Here is a 17947-nt window from a genome sequence, read left to right as displayed (position 1 = left end):
GGCCCCTTCCCCACAGAGGCAGGAACACAGGACCCAGCGAAGCCCACCCTCCAGACAGAGTCGCCCTTCAGGGGACAGGAGCCGCCTGGGGCCCCGCGTTGTTTTCCTTAGAAACATTCTTCCGCCTTCCTCCCCCTCGTGTGCCCTTCCCTGGAAGGCCAGCCAATGTGCGGGGAAGAGAACCGACACAGCACAAGGCGACGCCGTCGTACCCTCATCTTTATTTGGGAAGGGTGAAGGGAAGTCCGGGCGCCCCCGCTCTGTCCCCGCTCTGCGCGTCCCGCTAAGCTCTCGGCGCTAGCTCGGGCCCCCTCGCGGGCGAGGGGAGGGGACCAGGTGGCTGGGGGCGTGAGGAACTGGCGGGGGAGGTGCGTGGGAAGCGAGGAGGAGCAGGTGGGTCCGGGGCCACTCTGGGGTGCCCGGGCGGGAGGTGTCGCATGCAGTGCCAGGGTGGGCGGCGGTGGCCTGTGCGGGAGGGGGTGCAGGGAGGGAGGGGTTTCTCGAGGTCCTGCTCCCCGCGGACCTGGTCCCCCGTGGCCCTCCTCGGTGTGGCCCACCTGGGCAGGGGTCACCTGCTCAGGCTGCGGGGGAGGCCGGGGGCTGGGCGGGAGCGAAGCCAGGGGGCTGCGCGGGCAGGGCCAGGGCCCAGGCCGGCGACCATAAATACCACGGAGCCTGGCCGTCCCGGCCCCTCGGCCGCGCGGCGTCCCCGCCTCCCCGTCCCCGCTCCCGGCCGGCGCGGCTAATCCGACTTCTCCCCGTCGTCGTCCTGGTGCGCGTCGCCGTCGTGGCCGTTCTTGTCCTCCTTGGAGAGGTGCGCCTGCGAGCCCAGCGCCGACAGCGACAGGAGCCCGGAGCCCGCGCTGACCGCCGGCAGCGACGGGGGCTGCAGCCCCACCGGCAGGGGCGTCAGGGGCAGGGCCAGCGCCTGGAGCTGCGACAGCTGGTGCGCCTGGAGCTGCTGCTGCGGGGTGGAGGGAGGGCCTGCGTGAGCCGCGGCCGGACCCGGCCCCCCCGCCCCCGGGCCCCGACCTACTCGGATGATGGAGTTGAGCTCGGGCGCGGTGACCTGCTTGGCCCTCTCGATGGCTCCCAAGACCTGCTGCTGGTGCTGGAAGGGGGTGGGGAGACGGGTCAGGGGGGTGGCAGGGGAGCGCGCCAGAAAGTCCCCCTCCAGCCACTTCCATGGGGACCAATGGAGAAGCGCAGAAATCTCAAAAGGTGCGGGTGCAGACCGGAGAAACCTGGGCCACTTCCTGTGAGTGAAACCCGGCCAGTAAAAGATGCAACCCGCGCCACTGTCCCGGGACGTCCTGCTCCTAAGCGCTCAGAGTCTGTGCTGAGAACTGCCCCGGGAGCCCCTGCTTCCCGCGGGGCTGGGACAGGAATGCAGTTCTGCCTCAGAGCGACTCTCCTCAAACTGTCATTGGATGCCAGAATCCACCCGCTCCTTTTTGCCTTGGCTACCAGGAAGCCTGTTTGGAAAGGAAAGCCTCAAGTCTGAGGCTGGGAGGCTCCCAGTGCTGGAACTGTCCCTGGGAAGATGAGGTGGGGCCAAGGGGCAATCACAAGCCAGAGGATGCCCAGGGGGCATGAGGCTGGCAAGCCTGGACCCCGAGGCCAAGGGGGAAGAGCTGGCTGCCCAGGGGACGTGGGTGAGGTGGGCTGCACCCTGCAGCCCTGTGTGCGCCCCTGTGCATGGGTGGTACTCCCCTGGGAGCCCGTGTGACCGCCCCAGCCCTGCCCACACCCTGGCCTGAGCAGTGCTCCCCTCCATCACTGGAGCACGACCTTCTGGGAGGCCCAGAGGGGAGTCCCAGGGCACCCAGCGCGGGCAGCAGGAAGGGCCATTCCGGTGCCCCCTCCTGCAGGTGGGGCTCACCTCCTGGGACAAGTAGGGCAGGACCTGGGCACAGATGCCGTTGAGTCTCTTGACGATTTCAGCCTGGAACACAGAGGCGTCAGTCCCGGGGACAGGGCAGGGTGGCACCAGGCTGGGCAAGGCTCTTTTCCAGCCCAGGGGCCGTGGGGCACCCGGAGGCCATGGCCGCACAGCTGCAGGGGGAAGGCTCCCTGGGACGGAGGGGGTCCCCGACACCCCAGGTCAGGGTGGTGGCAGGAGCCCAGCCCAGAGGGCCAGGGGCCTCCCGGGTGACACCCTATGGGCACATGGTCCCCGCTTCTGGTGTCACGAAGGACATGTAGGAGGTGGCAGGGTAGCAGGGTGAGGGAGCTGCTCCTCAGGGCTGGGGACAGCCGGGGACCCAGACCCACCTGCTTGTGCATCTCAATGTTCAGGCCGTAGGACATCTCGTAGTACTGTGGGGACACATGGGGGGAAGCTGGCCTCAGAGACAGGGAGGCAGCAGCCAGGAGCAGGCAGAGCCACCCACGCCCCAGGTCCAGCAGCGGGCAGGGCCCTGGGTGTGAATGATCTGGGGTAAACAGAGCCTCGGTCCAGCTTCCTGGGCCAGCAGCCCCCAAGACCCAGCCTCAGACCTGGCCCTGCCCCTCCCCTGCTCCAAACCCACTGCCCCTGCAGAGAGGCCCGGCACCTTCCGGGTCCTCCCAGCTCTGTCCAGCAGGCCCCTTCGTCCCCAAGACCCCGGCCACCTGTCCCAGGACTCGGGGCAGCCTTCTTCAGCAGGGCGCTGGCCTCCAGCCCTCTCTGACCCCAGGCCCCTGCACCAAGCTCTGCCCGCCCAGCCTGGGAGCGTTCTGAGGTCACCCTGCCAGCGTCCACGGGCAGGGAGGGGTTAAGTGCCGGACGCCAGGGCCGGGCAGTGGAGGGACGCTCCCCACGACAGTTCCAGTTCCTGGCTGCTGCTTCCACAGCGGTGCCTCCTCCTCCAGCGGCTGCCAAGGACAGCCGGGGACCTGGCAGGCCCGGGCTGCAACCCGGCGGTTTGGCACCTTGGCCACTACCTAGGCGGACAGCCAGGCCAGCGGGGCGGCTGAATGAGAGCCACCCAAGCCCTCAGGCTCCCGGAGCTGGCAGCCCCCCCGGGCCCGGGGGGGGGGGGCAGGAGGCTTGGGGACCTTACCATCACATAATGACGCTGCATCTCGGACTTCTCACTGGCCAGCTTGTCACACTCGAGCTTCAGGCTGAGGACGCACAAGGGGGGGGGAAGGGCTGGTGTGGAGGTCCCCGGGTGCAGGAAGCAGAGCCCCCCCTGCCCAGCACCCCCCAGAGCAAGACCAGCCCCTCGGAGGGTGGAGCACAGCTCTCCTGGGCAGGTGCGTCCAGCTGGACTGCGCAGGGGAAGCTGTAATGCGGATCACGAGACCAGGCTGCGGCTAAAGTGGCAGAAGTGTCACGAAAATCACAGCAACAGCCCGAGCCAGAGGGAGCCCTCTTGGAACACCCATGATGTCAGCTGAACCCTACTCATACTCCTTTTACAGATGCAGTAGATGCCCAGAGAGGGTGAGCAGCTGGCTCAAGGTCACACAGCCAGGAAGCAGCCCAAGGGGAGGAATTCAACCAAGGGGAAGAACTCTCCAGACACAAATCAGGAGTGGCAAAGAGGCTGAGGGAGGGCCCAGAGTGCCAGGTACAGCTTCCGACTGGACACCCAGGGATCCTGGCTCAGCCACAGGCCTGCGTTTCCTTGGGGGTACATCATGGGGATTGGGCTGGGAGAGCTGCCCCCACTGAATCACCTTGTGCTGAGCAAAGGCACACCTTGCACATTTGCACACCAGGGTCAGTGCCCAGGTGACTTATTTCCGGCTGTCCCAGTAAGAATGAGCCGGGGCACCTCTCCAAGACCCTCCAGGTCACGGGCGTGGGGAGAGCCAGCAGGGAGGTGCCAGACCCGGAAAAGGGAGGGGGGGGGCGCCAAGTAAGTCCCTGTCCTCCAGGCGGGTTCTATCCAGGCCCCTGGGCAGGGGGCTCTGCATGCTGCCCCAGCCCCCGGGACAAAGAGCCCCAGCTGGCCTGGCTGCACCTCCCCACGCTGCTGCCCCTCATGGGCTCCCTGGGACCCTGTCCTCCTCTGTAAGGACCCGCCTCCCAGGCCAGGGTGAGCCCTTCAACAGAACCCAGCATACAGCAAGCACTCAACAAGTGCTTCTTGATCTGCGAGCAAGCACTGGAGCCTGGCACCCCGTCCACCCCAGCGGGGTCCCTCACAGCAGAGTCACTTTGACCCCACAAGCTTTTCTAGATTCTTTGAAAAGATGCGTTTGTTGGTCAGGTGCAGAGGCCTGTCACCCTGGAGGCCCAGGAGGCTGAGGCAGGAGGATGGCAAGTCTGATGTCGGCCTGGGCCACTCAGCAAGATGTTTCAAAATAAGAACTGAAGAGGGCAGGGGATGTGGCTCAGTGGTGGAGCCCCCCCCCCCCCCCCCCCCGGTCAACCCCCAAACAAAACCCCAATCAATCCAAAGGAAGAGACGTGAAACTCAGAAAGAAAACGTCACTGTGTTGGGCGGGGGGCGGCGGGGGTGGCAGAGCGTTGCCTGGCATGTGTGGGCGCTGGGTTCCCTCCTCGGCACCCCAGAAAAGTAAAACTATTGTGTCTGTCTACAACTAAGAAAGTTTCTTACAAACGTCCATCTGTTGCCATGCGAGGCCCTGGGTTCGAGCCTCAGCCCCACATAAGACAGACAAATAAAATAAGGTGCTGTGCCAACGACGGCTGGAAACCACCACCCAAGGGCAGCTGGGTGCCAGGAGCCCCGGCTCCACCCCCGCTCGGGAGGCCAGCGCCCACCCCCACCCAGAATCCAGTGTTTCTTGAGGCTCCAGCCACCCCGGGCCATCGCACCTGGGGGTCCCGAGTGCCCCAACGCGGCAGGTCCCCTCACAGACGGAGTAACTCTCAGAAAGGGGATGGGCTTGGTGCACCCTCAGACCCTTAGCCGCAAAGACCAGCGCCTGGACTCCGCGTGCAGTGGGGCCACCAGGCACCGGGGGACCAGAACCAAGCTCCCGGGCCTGCAGGGAGGCCAGCTCCAGGCTTCCGGCTGCCAGTGCCTCGTGTCCCTCTCCTGGACACGGGCACAAAAATGGGGCAAGAGCTTGAAGCCAGAAAACGGAGGTTCGGGCTCAGTCCTGGGAAGCACCCAAAAAAGGCCGCGCAGAGTTAAAACAGCCACAAAGAAAAGTGCCCCTTCTTCTTGGGGGAACCAGATCTACAAAGGGGCCGGAGACCTCATCCCGAGGGTGCCCAGGCACGTGGCCTCCAACCTCCCTCTGATGCCCAGGACTGAACCCAGGGGTGCTCTACCCCTGAGCCTCACCCCAGCCCATTTTACTTTATATTTTGAAACTGAGCCTTCCTAAGTTGCTGAGGCTGGCCTCAAACTTTGGATCCTCCTGGCCAAGCCTCCTGCGTGGCTGGGATCCCAGGTGTGACCACCATGCTGGGCTGCAAGTCCCTCCTGACAGTCAATTCTTGGGGACTTGCATTCTGGAGCTGGGAAGTCTGGGTGAGAATCTGTTTTGCTGCTTCCTACAGAAAATCTGTAACCTCTGTGGGCTTCAGAACAACCCCAGCTCCTTCCCGAGCCCTTCAGAGATGTGACAATACTACTGGAAGAGCGGCCAGGGGACCTTCCCCGGAAGTCAGGGAGAGACGGTGACCAGGCTGCAGATTCTTTTTTGGGGGTGACAGAGCAGGAAGATCAGCCCCTAAATCCAGCTGTGGAAAGCTTTTATCCAATGGGGATTGGAGCTGGGGGCGCTCAGAAACCACGGGGGCTGGGTATCCGGGCAGATTAGGACATGTCCACCCCTCAGTTTTGTTCTCTCTCTCTCTCTCTCTCTCTCTCTCCACTGGTACTGGGGACTGAACCCAGGGCCCTTTACCACTGAGCCACATCCCAGCCGGCTTTATTTTTTATTTTGGGACACATCCTTTCTAAGTCGCTAAGGCTGGCCTTGAACTTGCCATCCTTCCTGCCTTGGCCTCCCCAGGCGCTGGGATGACAGGCAGGCGTGCGCCACGAAGGCTTTATGACTCGGTTTTCTCGGCTGTGAAATGGGCCTTTCTGGACCAGTCACGGGGGGGGGGGGGAGTGCTTAGAAGAGAGCCTGGCACAGGACAAGCCCCCGGGACGCAGTCTCGCCAGCGCATGTGCGGGGGGGTCCGGCTGCCCTCCGGCCCGTGTCGCCGGCGCAGGGGCCACCTGGGCGCAGCGCGCAGCTCACCTGTGGTACTGGGCCTGCAGGAGCTGGAACTCGTCTTTTATGCGGTCGCAGGAGTCGGAGGTGGTGAACTTGAGCTGCTGGGGTAGGTGCGACGAGCCCTGGGGGAGGGGCGGCAGTCACCGCGCCGCGCGGCCCCTCCCTCGCCCGCGCCGCCGCAGCCCCCCCGCGCCCCACTTCCCGGCCCGCGCGCCCCCCGCCGCCCCCGCTTCCTGCCGCCCCCGCCCCGCGGCCTGGGGCGCGCCGACCGCCGCGGCGGGGGCAGGGCGCGCGGCCGCCGGGCGGGGAGGGGCGCGCGTCCAGCCCGCGGCCCGGCCGCCCTGCGCCCGGGCCGGGGCCTGGGGTCCCGCGAAGGAAACGGCCGACACCGCAGGCCCCGGTCACCGAGCGGCGGCCCCGGTCACCGAGCGCCGGCCCCGGTCACCGAGCGGCGGCCCCGCTCACCGAGCGCCGGCCCCGGTCACTGAGCGGCGGCCCCGGCCACCGAGTGGCGGTCCCGCTTGCCGAGTGGCGGCCCCGCTTACCGAGTGGCGGCTTTGCGGAAACATCATGTCAGGCGCGGCGGGGGGCGCGCTGCGCCCGGCTGTGCGCCCGGCTCGGGCCGCTCGGGGCGCCGGGGGCCGCGCCTTTGTCCCGGCGCCGATCGGCAGCTCCCGGGCCGCCGCCTCCCGCGCCCGGCCGCGCCCGCTTCCTGCGCCCCCTCCCGCGCCCGGCCGGCGCGCCCCGGGCCCCGCTTCCTGCGCGCCCGGCGCCTCCCCGCGCGCCCGGCCGCCGCGCTATTGTCTAATGGCGGCGACGCCGGCGGGGCCGCGGCTCGGCTGTGCGGAGGCTCCGGCTCCACCTGCTGCTGCTGCCGCCGCCGCCGCCCGAGCCCCGTGCGCGCCGCCGAGGGGGGGACGCGCGCGCCCGGGGAGGCCTGCGGATCCCCACCCCGGCCGCCTCCCGGGCCGGCCCGCCGCGGTGACCTTGGCCACGCGCGCCCCCGCCCCGGGCCGCGGCCCCCGGGCCCGCCCGCCGCACCGCCGCGCCTCCGGGCTGGGGGGCCCCGGCGGGCGGCCGGGCCTCGGTTTCCCCATCTGTCAAAGAAAGGGGCCCGGCCGCCCGCCGCCAAGCCGCCGGCTCCGTCATGGCGCGACCTGGACGCGTGCCACGGACGTGGCTCGGTGACCTTGACTCTAGCTGGGCGGCTGTCCTCTCTGAGCCTCAGTTTCCTCTTCTGTGGGTATACAGGCGGCGGGTGTACGTCCTGCCTCGCAGGAGCCACGCCTTCAGGACACATTTTTTGAGCGCCTACTGTGTGCCAGGCTGTGCTCCAGGACTCAGGGTCGGGGTGGGGGCGGGGTGCACAGTCCCTGGCTTGGTAGAAGCCGAGACACATCAGAGACAAAGCACAGGAGCCAAATCCCTGGCGGGTCAGCAGTGGTGAGAGCCAGGAGAAAAACAGGAGGCGCTACTTTAACAGGGTGCAGGACGGGGGTGTCAGAGAGGGCCTGGCACGGAAGAGGACGCCCTGACGGCAGTGAGGGGCGCCCCCTCCATGCACAGGGTGGAGCTGTGTTATCAGGACACTGTCAAGAGGCCAGAAAGGCAGATGCAAAGCCCCTGGCGAATAGGCAGCCTGGGGAGAGGTCCAGCCGGGCATGCGGCCTCCGCGCCTGCCCAGGGGCTGCTCCCGGAGGGCCTGGCTGAAAGGCTCTGCTGTGAGGTTTTAAATTCTTAAGTCACATTTGAACAAGGGGCCTCCCGGTTTCATTTCGCACTGGGCCCTGCAAATCAATTCTTTGCTTTCTCTGAGTTCTCTGTGAATGGGGGTGGGGGGACTGGACCCAGGGGTGCTCTGACCCTGAGCTGCACCTGCAGTCCTTCTTTATTTTGAGAGAGAAGGTCTCAGCAGCTAAGGCTGGCCTCACAACCTGCCTCAGCTTGCAGAGTTGCTGGGATGACAGGCCCAGCCCTGGTGCCTCCCGGGGGTGGAACGCAGGACCTCAGACAGGATTTAGGCTTATCTCCGATTTCGGTCCTAGGGATTGAACCCAGGGGCACTTTACCACTGAGCCACAGCCACAGCCCCTTTAATTTTTTTTTTTTTTTTTTTTATTTTGAGATGTGTTTATGCCAATTTGCTTAGGGCCTTGCTAACTTGCCCAGGCTGGCCTCAAACTTGAAATCCTCCTGCTTCAGCCTCCCCAGTCACTGGAGGGACCGGTGTGCCTCACCAAGCCCAGCTAGACAGAGGCGGTCACCTTGAGGGAGGTGAAGTCATGGAGCTGTGGGCCCAGGAGGACCATGATCTGGCTCCAATTTTGAAAGAATAATTTCCTTGTGCAGAGTGGGCCTCAAAGAAGTGATTGAAACAAAGGTGTTACTTGATGGTCCTCCTGGGCAGGGCAGCCTGCTCCCTGAAGATTGTAACTTCTTTGGGCCTTCCTGTTCCCTGGTCCCAGCTGAGCAGGCCGGCTGCTGCGGAGCTCATCCCAGCCGTCCTCAGTGATGAAGGCAGATAACACTGGGCCACAGCACAGGCGTGTTTTCCTGGTGCTGGGGATCGAACCCAGGGCCTCCCATGCGCTAGGCAAGCTTTTCTGCAACTGAGCTACCTTCACCCCTACTTTTAATTTTTTTAATTTATTTTTTAGATTTTGGTGGTTTTAGTTGTAGGCAGACACGAGATCTTTATTTTACTTATTTTTAGGTGGTGTTCAGGATCAAACCCAGTGCCTCGCACATGCTAGGCAAGGTGCTCTACCACTGAGCTACAACCCCAGGCCATATTTTGAGATAGGGTCTCACTAAGCTGCCCAGTCTGGCCTCCAGAATGGCGGGGATGACCCGTGAGGCCATCACACCAGGCCTTAAATCATCTTGGCTGGCTGGCTGGCTTTCTCTTTTTGCCTGGGTGGGGTGGGGGGACTGAACTCAGGGGCACTCGGCCACTGAGCCACACCCCAGCCCTATTTTGTATTTTACTTAGAGTCAGGTCTCACTGATTGCTTAGCACCTCACAGTTGCTGAGGCTGGCTTTGAATTCTCGATCCTCCAGCCTCAGCCTCTGGAGCAGCTGGGATGATGGGCGTGGCCACCGCCTGGCCCTGGCCTTCTCTCTGGGTCCTGGGAGTTGAACCCAGGCGTGCTACCAAAGAGCTGCACCCCCAGCCCTCGACGGTGATTTGTTTTTTGAGGCAGGGTCTCTTTTTTTTTTTTTCTCTTTTTTTTTTTTTTTTTTTTTAAAGAGAGAGTGAGAGAGGAGAGAGAGTGAGAGAGAGAGAGAGAATTTTTTTTTTTTTAATATTTATTTTTTAGTTCTCGGCAGACACAACATCTTTGTTGGTATGTGGTGCTGAGGATCGAACCCGGGCCGCACGCATGCCAGGCGAGCTCGCCACCGCTTGAGCCACATCCCCAGCCCCAGAGGCAGGGTCTCTTTTTTCCCTGATTAGTTACACATGACAGCAGAGTGCACCAGGGGAGCACAGCCTTCACTTCTCTGGTGGTGCACATCACAGAGTTGCACCGTGCGCGCGGTCATCCGTGTACCTAGGGCAGTGATGACCATCTCATCCCACCATTTACCTATCCCCCGTTATGGATCCGCGTCCACTGAACAGAGAGAACCTTCGGCCTTGTTCTGGGGACTGGCTCTCTTCCTGAGCCTGCTATTCCCCAGCTCCATCCGGTCCCCTGCAGACGCCATGGACTTATTCTCTTTTCCAACTGAGTTGAGACGGTCTTATTCGGCTGCTGTGGGCCTCGGTGACATACTGAGGATGGCCTCCGACTTGCAATCCTCCCGCCTCCGTGTCCGAGTCGCTGGGGTGGCAGGTGTGCGTCAACACGTCTGGCTCAAGACCGTCACTTGTCAACCAGGCCCAGGTCTGTGGTCTCAGCCACCGTCAGGCAGAGGTGGCGGCCAGAGGACCTCAGGAGTCCATCTGAGTCCAGTCTGGGCCACGTCATGAGACCCGTTTAAAGAAAAGGGCAGGGAGTATCCGCCTGCTAAATCCAGAACAGGGTCAGTGGGGCAGGCCAGGCCAGCTGGCGGGCGACACAGGTCAGGCTGGGCCCAGCCTTGAGGAGCAGAGCAGGCGGCTGACCTCCTCCAGTGGGTTCCCGAATCGCAGATCCCACGGTCTCAGCGGAGTCCCGGTCAGGATGGGCTCCAGAGTTTGGGGACAGAGTGAAGATGGGGGTGTGTGCTTAGAGGAGCGCTGCTGGGTGTGGTGGCACAGTCCTGTCACTCAGCTGCTGAGCAGGAGTAAAAGCCCCAGGCTGGACCGGGCAGCTCCAGAGACCCTGCCTGCCATTAGGAGGGCGTGGGAGCCGGATTCAGGGGGGGTCCGGGTTCGACCCCCAGCTCCGCCAGAAGAGGAGGAGAGAGACATCAGGAGCTTGCAGAGGGGCAGGGCCTTCTCTGGTGGGGACTGCATTCTGGGGGGGCCCATGCAGCGTCCACCCAGCCCTCTGGGCGCTGGACAGGCCCCTTCTCTTGGGCAGCCACCGGGACTGGAGCTCGGGCATCAGCACACTTGGTGGGAAACAGAGCCGGGCGCCGTGGGCACCGGGGGTCGGCGTGGGCACCGGGGGTCAGTGTGGGCACCGGGGATCAGCGTGGGCACCGGGGGTCGGCCTGGGCCTCTGTGAGGGTGGGGCCCGTGGAGCGGAGTCGCTGTGAGTCGGAGGTTTTCCAGTCGCAAGGCTTCTTCAGCCAGTGGAGGGGCGCAGCACCGGGACCAGCTGAGGGTCTGGGTCTCTCCTGGCACTGGGCTCCGGGTGTCCTCGTGTCCTGCTGAGACCTGGCCAGAGAGGTGAGTGGACCTGGCCAGAGTCACACAGCGGAGGTGGCAGGCCAGGGGTCAGGCTGGGCCAGGCGGCTCCTGCCCCCGGGGAGCGAGGGACACGCGCTGGCCGCACACCTGGCTTCTCCTGGGGGCGCCGGGTCCTGGGGCTGCGGGCCTGGAGCTGAGACCTGCACACACTGCTCGCCACTCCCCAGAGGTGTGACCACCACAGACGTCCCCAGACGAGTGCCTGGGGTCAGAGCCACCCCAGCCGAGGTGCGCTGGCTGACGGCATCCAGGAGTGACCAGGGCCACTGGCAGAGACTCTGGTTGTGTGGCGGGGGAGGCCGTGGGGGGCGGCCAGCCGAGGCCCTGCAGGGAGACTGTTGGGCAGGAGGGACAATGGGGGGGCACAAACCGCCCCCCGTGTGGAGCCACCTGCCCCACGCGCCACTGTCCCCAGCTCCTCGGGCCCCACAGTCCACATCAAGGCCTCCCCTGGCCACCAGGTTCTCAGGGCCACACCTAGGGCCATCAGGGGGCCCCTATCCCAGCGGCCCTCCGGGTTACAGAGGGGCCCCAGTGATGGGTGGCCGGGTGGCCGTTACTCGGAGCCCCAGGAAGCAGGTGGCTGCCTTCCGGCCATGCAGGCGGACCCTGCGGTCAGCTCTGGGTTGGAGCCTCTGGCGTCAGACACCTGGCCGGGTGACCTGGTGGCAGGTGACCTGGTCAGCACCTCAGGGTCCTCCCCCCATGAGGTGCCCGGTTCTCTCAGTCCCTCTGTGGCGTGGGCAGGAGGTGGCCAGCTCCCCTGTGTCCCCCCAGCACCTGCTCCGTCCACCTCACTGACTCTTTAGTTTTACTGATTAATCTCTCCGCCGGCAGCCAGAGCCCAGGCCCCTGTGCGCACAGCCGAGACCAGAGCCGTCCGCCAGGCGTGAAGGGCATCTGCTTAGCAGCTGATTCTTATTTGGGTATTGAGGTCTGAACCCAGGGACACTCGGCCACTGAGCCACACCCAGCCCCAGTTGGTATTTGACTTAGAGACAGGGTCTCCCTGGGGTGCTTAGTGCCTCGCTGTTGCTGAGGCTGGCTTTGAACTCGAGATCCTCCTGCCTCAGCCTCCCGAGCTGCACTGCACCTGGCCCTTTTTTTTATTTGGAGACCAGGTCTCACTAAGCTCCTGAGGCTGGCCTCAAGCTTAGGGTCCTCCTGCTTCAGTCTCAGCCTCCTGAGTCGCTGGGATCACAGGCCTGGCCATGTGCCCGGCTTGAAAAACAAATTTTAAAAGTAAAAAAAAAAAATCCTTTTAGGTTCTTTTTTTTTTTTTTTTTTTTAAAGAGAGAGTGAGAGGAGAGAGGAGAGAGAGAGAATTTCCAACATTTATTTTTTAGTTCTCGGTGGACACAACATCTTTGTTGGTATGTGGTGCTGAGGATCAAACCCTGGCCACACACATGCCAGGCGAGCGCGCTACCGCTTGAGCCACATCCCCAGCCCTCCTTTTAGTTTTTAATTATTTTTTGACACGGGAGTTGTCTGTGTTGCTCCGTCTGCTCTCCGATGCCTGGGCTGAAGACTGAAGAGCCGTTGGTATTTCATTCAGGCAGGGTGGCTCAGGAGGCTGGGGCGGGGGGGGCCTCCAGTCCAGGGTCAGCCTGGGCAACTGAGTAAGAACGTTTCAGATCTCAGATCCTGTCTCACCCTCCCTGGTTGGCGTTGCGGGCACCTGCCTTGCACGACACAAGACACTTCTTTACGTTTTATTGATTGATTCATTTTTGTGATACTGGAGATTGAACCCAGGGGTGCTCCACTGAGCTACACCCCAGCCCGCCTACCCGGCTGATCCATCCCTCCACCCACCCACCCATCCACGCTAGGGCCGGAACCCAGGGCCTTGTGCATGCGGGACAAGCACTCTACCAACTGAGCTGCATCCCCAGCCCCTATTTATTTTTTGGTTCTGGGGCTTGAACTCAGGGGCCCTCGACCACTGAGCCACATCCCAGCCCTGTTTTGTATTTTATTTGGAGACAGAGTCGCACTCAGTGGCTTAGCACCTTGCTGTTGCTGAGGCTGGCTTTGAGCTCTCCATCCTCCTACCTTAGACTCTGAGCCACTGGGATGCGCCCACACCTGGCCCCTGTTTATTTTTGATGTGTGTGTGTGTGATAGATGGACCTTTAGGTTACTTATTTATTCATTCACACCTAGTGCTGGGAATCAGACCCAGGGCCTCACGCCTGCTAGGCAAGCGCTTTGCCACTGAGCTACATCCTCAGCCTCTTCAATTATTATTTTTTTTAACTTGAAAGGGTTTCATTAAATGGCCCAGGCTGACCTTGAACTTGAGACCCTCCTGTCTCAGCCTCCTGAGTAGCTGGGATGACTGAAATAACATCATTTTAAACACCCACAGGATCTGCCTGCCCCGACCCTGTTCACAGGGCCTCCCAGCCCTTGGCCCCATGCGGGGAGCCCTGGCCACCTGTGAGGTGCTGTGCCCTTGGCTGTTGAAGGTGAGCTGCGGGAGGCAGGCCTCCCCCACCCCAGAACTTCAGAATGCAAGTTACTAAGAGCTCCGTGAGTCCCTACTGCACGAGTCCACCTGTCGTCCCAGCGGCTGAGAGGCTGAGGCAGGAGGATGGCATGTTCGAGGCCAGCCTCAGCAACTTAGTGAGACGCTGTTTCAAAATAAGAAAGGAGCAGGGCTGGGCGTGGCTTGGTGGCAGAGCATCCCCGGTCTGGGACAGGATGGGGAACAGGCGACTTGAGGCTGTCTTGGTCTCTGGTTTTCACCCAGTCGCTGAGGCATCAGGCCCTGGAACACGGGCTCCCCAGGGACACACAGCCGCCACGGTTCCAGTCGGCCTCTCCTGGGTAGAGGCTCAGCCGGCGGAGGAGGACGCCCAGGCCGCAGGGCGGTTCTGCAGGGTCACCTCATCCCACAGCGGAGCCGGGGTCTGCCAGGCGATTTACCTGTGGCCCAAACGCCACGCACAGGCTCCGTGCGCCCAGTGGTCAGCGCTGGCCTGGCAGCGTGAGGCCCCGAGCCCCCTCCCAGCACCGCAAAAAACCCCGAAGGGTACAGGGGGCCTTGGTGGGTGTGCCCTCCCACCCACGGGTCCACCCAGCGGCGGGAAGCGGAGGAAGCCCCCGCCCGGCTTTCCTGGCCACTGCCCGGCGGACCACGCGGTGCTGACCTCGGGCTTCCCGGGGGCTGCCCAGGCTCCCCGCAAGCCCTGCCCCTTCTCAGAGGGAGCCGCGCATCTGCGACTGGGGCCTTGGCAGGGCCGGGAGCCCATCCCTGGGGGATTCCCAGGGACACCCAGGCGCCCTGTTCCCAGGGGGAAACCCGGAGGAAACCACGGACAAAGAGGCGGCGTGGGAGCCTGCCTGCCTTCTTTCCCAGAGCACGACAGGCATTTATTGAGCAGCTACTGTGTGCCAGGCCCGCATCCAGACACCAGGGATCAGAGACCTGCGTGCCCACCTGCAGTCCAGCAGAAGGACCAGCCCCTCATCACTGCCCATTACGTGGTGACACTCCGACACCACGCCGTGGTTCCAGCTTCATGGGTGTGCTCAGAATCTAGTCCTGTCCCTCCAACTGTAAGGCGACCAGCCTGGCACAGGTCCTGACCGTCCTGCTCAGCGCAGTGGTCTCTCACCTCCTTTAGAATTTGGGGGATGCGAGGGACGACAATAAAGACAACAAAAAGGGGGGGAACTGGTTTTAGTGCAAGGAACTTAACATCAGGAGGTCAAGCTAACTTCAGGCATGGCTGGATCCAGGGACGCCTGCTGCTCCTGGGGCTTGGCGGGGCGGGCTTCGTTCCTGCACAGCTGTCGCCCAGGGGCACGCGCCGTCCCAGCAGCTTCAGGCTCCCTCTCGAGCTCAGCAACACCAGCCAAGTCCGTCGGCTTAATTACAGCCTGTCTCTGAGCTCATGCTCATTGGCCAGTCTTAGGTCACGTGACATCCAGGAGGCAATCTGGATAGCCTGGGTACAAGGCTCTGATTGGCCAGTCTTGGGTCACATGACTCCTTCATTTGCATCTTTGGGCCCTGTAAGGAAAGGCTGTGGGTGGCCTGGTGTGCGTCAGGTGACGTCATTGAGGCTGCTGCTCTGGCTGGAGGTGGAGGGGGAGGACGAGGAGGGGGGAGGCCGAGGGGAAGAAGGGGGAGAGGAGCCAGGGGAGGACATAGGAGGGGACAGAATGGGGGAGGGGCAAGGGAGAGGAGTGGGAGAGGACGGGGGAGGGGCAAGGGGAGAAGGTGGGAGGGTAGGGGTCAGATGAGGGAGGGTGCAAGGGGGAAAAAGGGGAGGGGGAGGAGCCAGGGGAGGACTGGGGAGGAGATAGGACAGAGGAGGGGCGAGGAAGGAGGCGACTGGGGGAGGGGGTAAAGGCCAGGGGAGATGGGGAGGGGCCAGGGGAAGGAGAGGAGGGGGGAGGAGGGGGAGAGAGGAGGGGGGAGGTGACAGGATGGGGGAGGGGGGAGGGGGAAGGGGAGGGGCTGGAGCAGGGGAGTACAGGGGAGGGAATAGGACAGAGGAGGGAGGAGGGCCAGGGGAAGGGGGGAGGGGGGAGGCCAGCGGGGAGGGTATAGGGGGGAGGGGGAGAGGGGGGAGGGGGCGCAGGTGGGAGGTGCTGGTGGAGGGAGCCCAGTGGGGTGTGAGGCCCTCCCTGCCCACTCCCTTGGCCTTGGTTTTATCCGGTGGGTCTAAGCCAGATGCCCACATGCCTCCCCTGTGTGGCTGTGGACAATCTCAGGGACCTCCCAGTGTCCCCTCTAGGAAATGGGGGAAGTGGGCCTGTGCCCCCAAGTTGCAACGATTGGAGGAGCTAATAGGACCAAGGCCTTTGTCGCCCTCAGAGAGGTCCAGGCCGCTGTGGTCCTTGCAGCCTGGCTGGGAGGAGAGCTTGCACACAAAACACAAAAAACAAAACAAACAGGGTGCTGTGGCACCCCTCACCCCACCCCTGCCCCCGCCTGTCAGGACGTGGCCCTCACCAGGCACCTGCTTAAGGACTTCCAGCCTCCACCACTGTGAGCTAATAAACCTCTGTTCTTCATAAGTCGCCTGGTGTCTGGTGTTTGGTTGCAGCAACAGAAGACAGACCAGCCCAGCGGCTGCTGCCTGGGCGCTCTGCCCACCTGCTGCAGCTGAACTGACCTTGGGGTTGGTATGTTGGGGCACGGGCCCCAGAGGGCTGGCATTTGGAGGCGGGGGTCTTTGGGAGGGGAGTTAGTCAGTTTATTGGTACTAAATCAACACTCTTGAGACAATTCACTTAAAAAGAGAAGGTTTGTGCCAGGCTGGGCACAGTGGCACACACCTGTCATCTTAGCAACTTGGGAGGCCAAGGCAGGAGGATCACGAGCTCGAGGCCAGCCTAGGGAACATAGTGAGACCAGAAGGAGAAACATGACAGTTCCAGAGACCCCGTCTCAAAATACCCATTAAAAGGGGCTGGGGATGTGGTCAGCGGCAGCGCAGCGCTGGGTCCCGTCCCCAGCCCTGCAGAAAACACAGTAAAATAGAAACAAGCCTCACAGCTGTAACCCACAGGAGTGGATCCCAGGCTCCATCCCACCGGGACTCCACCCTGCCCCAGGCCAGGCCACCCAACCCTTCCCTCGGGGGCCAGAGCTCCCCCGGTGCTTCCCAGGTCCCGAGACCCTTGACTCAGCCGGCTCCCTGCCTCCCAGGGTCTCCAGCCTGAGCCCCCCCCCACCAGCCCTGGCCGCCTCTGAACACAGCTCCTGTTGTGCTGGCTCACACAGGTCCCCCTGGTGGCCGGGCTCGGAGGTGAGAGCACTTGGGCAGCTGCCCTCTCTGACCCTCAGTGTCTTCTTCTGCAAGATGGCGCAGTGCTTGAGTGCAGTAACTTGGCCCATGGGAGGAACGTGCTCAGAGACGGTTGGCACTGCCAGGCATCGGTGTGTATCCATTCAGGAGAGCAGGGGCGCATGCTCACACGCTCCCCCACCGGGACCCGACACCGGACACGCTGGGGTGGACTGTCGGCGCGGCGCGTGCCCTGCTCCTGCCACCAGGGAGGCACGGGGCTGTTTGCACTTAGGTGAACGGAAGTGAAAGGAGATTCAGCTTTTGGTTCTTGGGTCGCCCCATGTCATTTTGAGCACCCGGGAGCCTCGGGTGACCAGCAGCCGCCCTGTGGTCAGCCAGGACCCGGCACGTGCCCACCACCACGCGCCAGTGCTCTGGAGGGTGAGGGCCCGAGCTTCCTGGACATGGGGACATTTGTTGTCACAACTGGCCTGGAGGAGGGGCAGGTCCAGCCACGTCCCCGGTGCGGGGCAACTCGACCCTGTTTATGGGACACACGGGCGGGCAGCCCTGCCCGGGCGCGCTCCAGAGCAGCCCCCAGGCGGCAGCCGGACGGGAGGCTCTGCCTGACCGCCCCGCCCCTGCCCGGCTCCAGGGCTCCGGGTGGCCGCACCCAGGACCTCCCGGGACAGGACCGCAGGACACGGGATCCCTGCACCCAGGGGTTCTCCACTGGGGCCGCTCTGTCCCCAGGAGACCCCGGGGCATGTCTGGGGACACCCGTGTTTGTCACCACACCCTGGGTTCTTGTGCTGAACTCGGTGAAAACGGACAGCTGCCCTGGCCAGGCCTCGAGGACCCGCAAGCTCAGCGGCCGCCGTGGCACCCAGTGAAGACTGGCCACCCTGGCGGAAAGTGAGGGCCGCCTGCGGGGGTCCGGGGACAGCAGCCCTGACCCTGCCCTCTGGGAGCTAAACTGCAGGGCCACTTGCGTCCACAAGGGGGCAGCCCCGCCCCAGGATCGCCCGCGTCTGGAGCGCAGGTGGCACTGTCCCCTCCCTGGACATGGGTCCCAGGCAGCTGCCCCTGTGGGCTGCCCACGGTGCCCCTCAGCCCCCCTGAGCTGGGGTAGGCCAGCATCCTCCTGGCACTGTCCGCCACTGGGGATGGACCTTCCTGTGAGGGCATCCCGGGCCCTGCTGGGTGCTGAGCAGT

General features: G+C 63.6%; 1 protein-coding gene across 2 annotated transcripts; it reads right to left on the bottom strand.

Annotated features, from left to right (window-relative positions):
* Positions 1-202: 202 nt before the first annotated feature.
* On the bottom strand, positions 203-6791 carry Tle5 (TLE family member 5, transcriptional modulator). 2 transcript variants are annotated; one of them, XM_026404248.2, is made up of 7 exons: positions 6681-6791; positions 6160-6257; positions 3045-3108; positions 2275-2319; positions 1883-1945; positions 1037-1111; positions 203-964 (listed from the first exon to the last, which is right to left on the bottom strand). In XM_026404248.2, exons 1-7 carry the CDS (start codon positions 6705-6707, stop codon positions 743-745), a joined length of 594 nt encoding a protein of 197 aa, XP_026260033.1. In that variant the 5' UTR covers positions 6708-6791; the 3' UTR covers positions 203-742. The 2 variants fall into 2 exon arrangements, with proteins under 2 accessions (XP_026260033.1, XP_026260034.1); XM_026404249.2 differs by having other exon boundaries at positions 203-961.
* Positions 6792-17947: the final 11156 nt, after the last annotated feature.

This window comes from Urocitellus parryii, chromosome 3 (assembly GCF_045843805.1).
Source record: "Urocitellus parryii isolate mUroPar1 chromosome 3, mUroPar1.hap1, whole genome shotgun sequence".
Classification (NCBI taxonomy): domain Eukaryota; kingdom Metazoa; phylum Chordata; class Mammalia; order Rodentia; family Sciuridae; genus Urocitellus; species Urocitellus parryii.
This window is presented reverse-complemented; position numbering and strand designations above follow the sequence as displayed.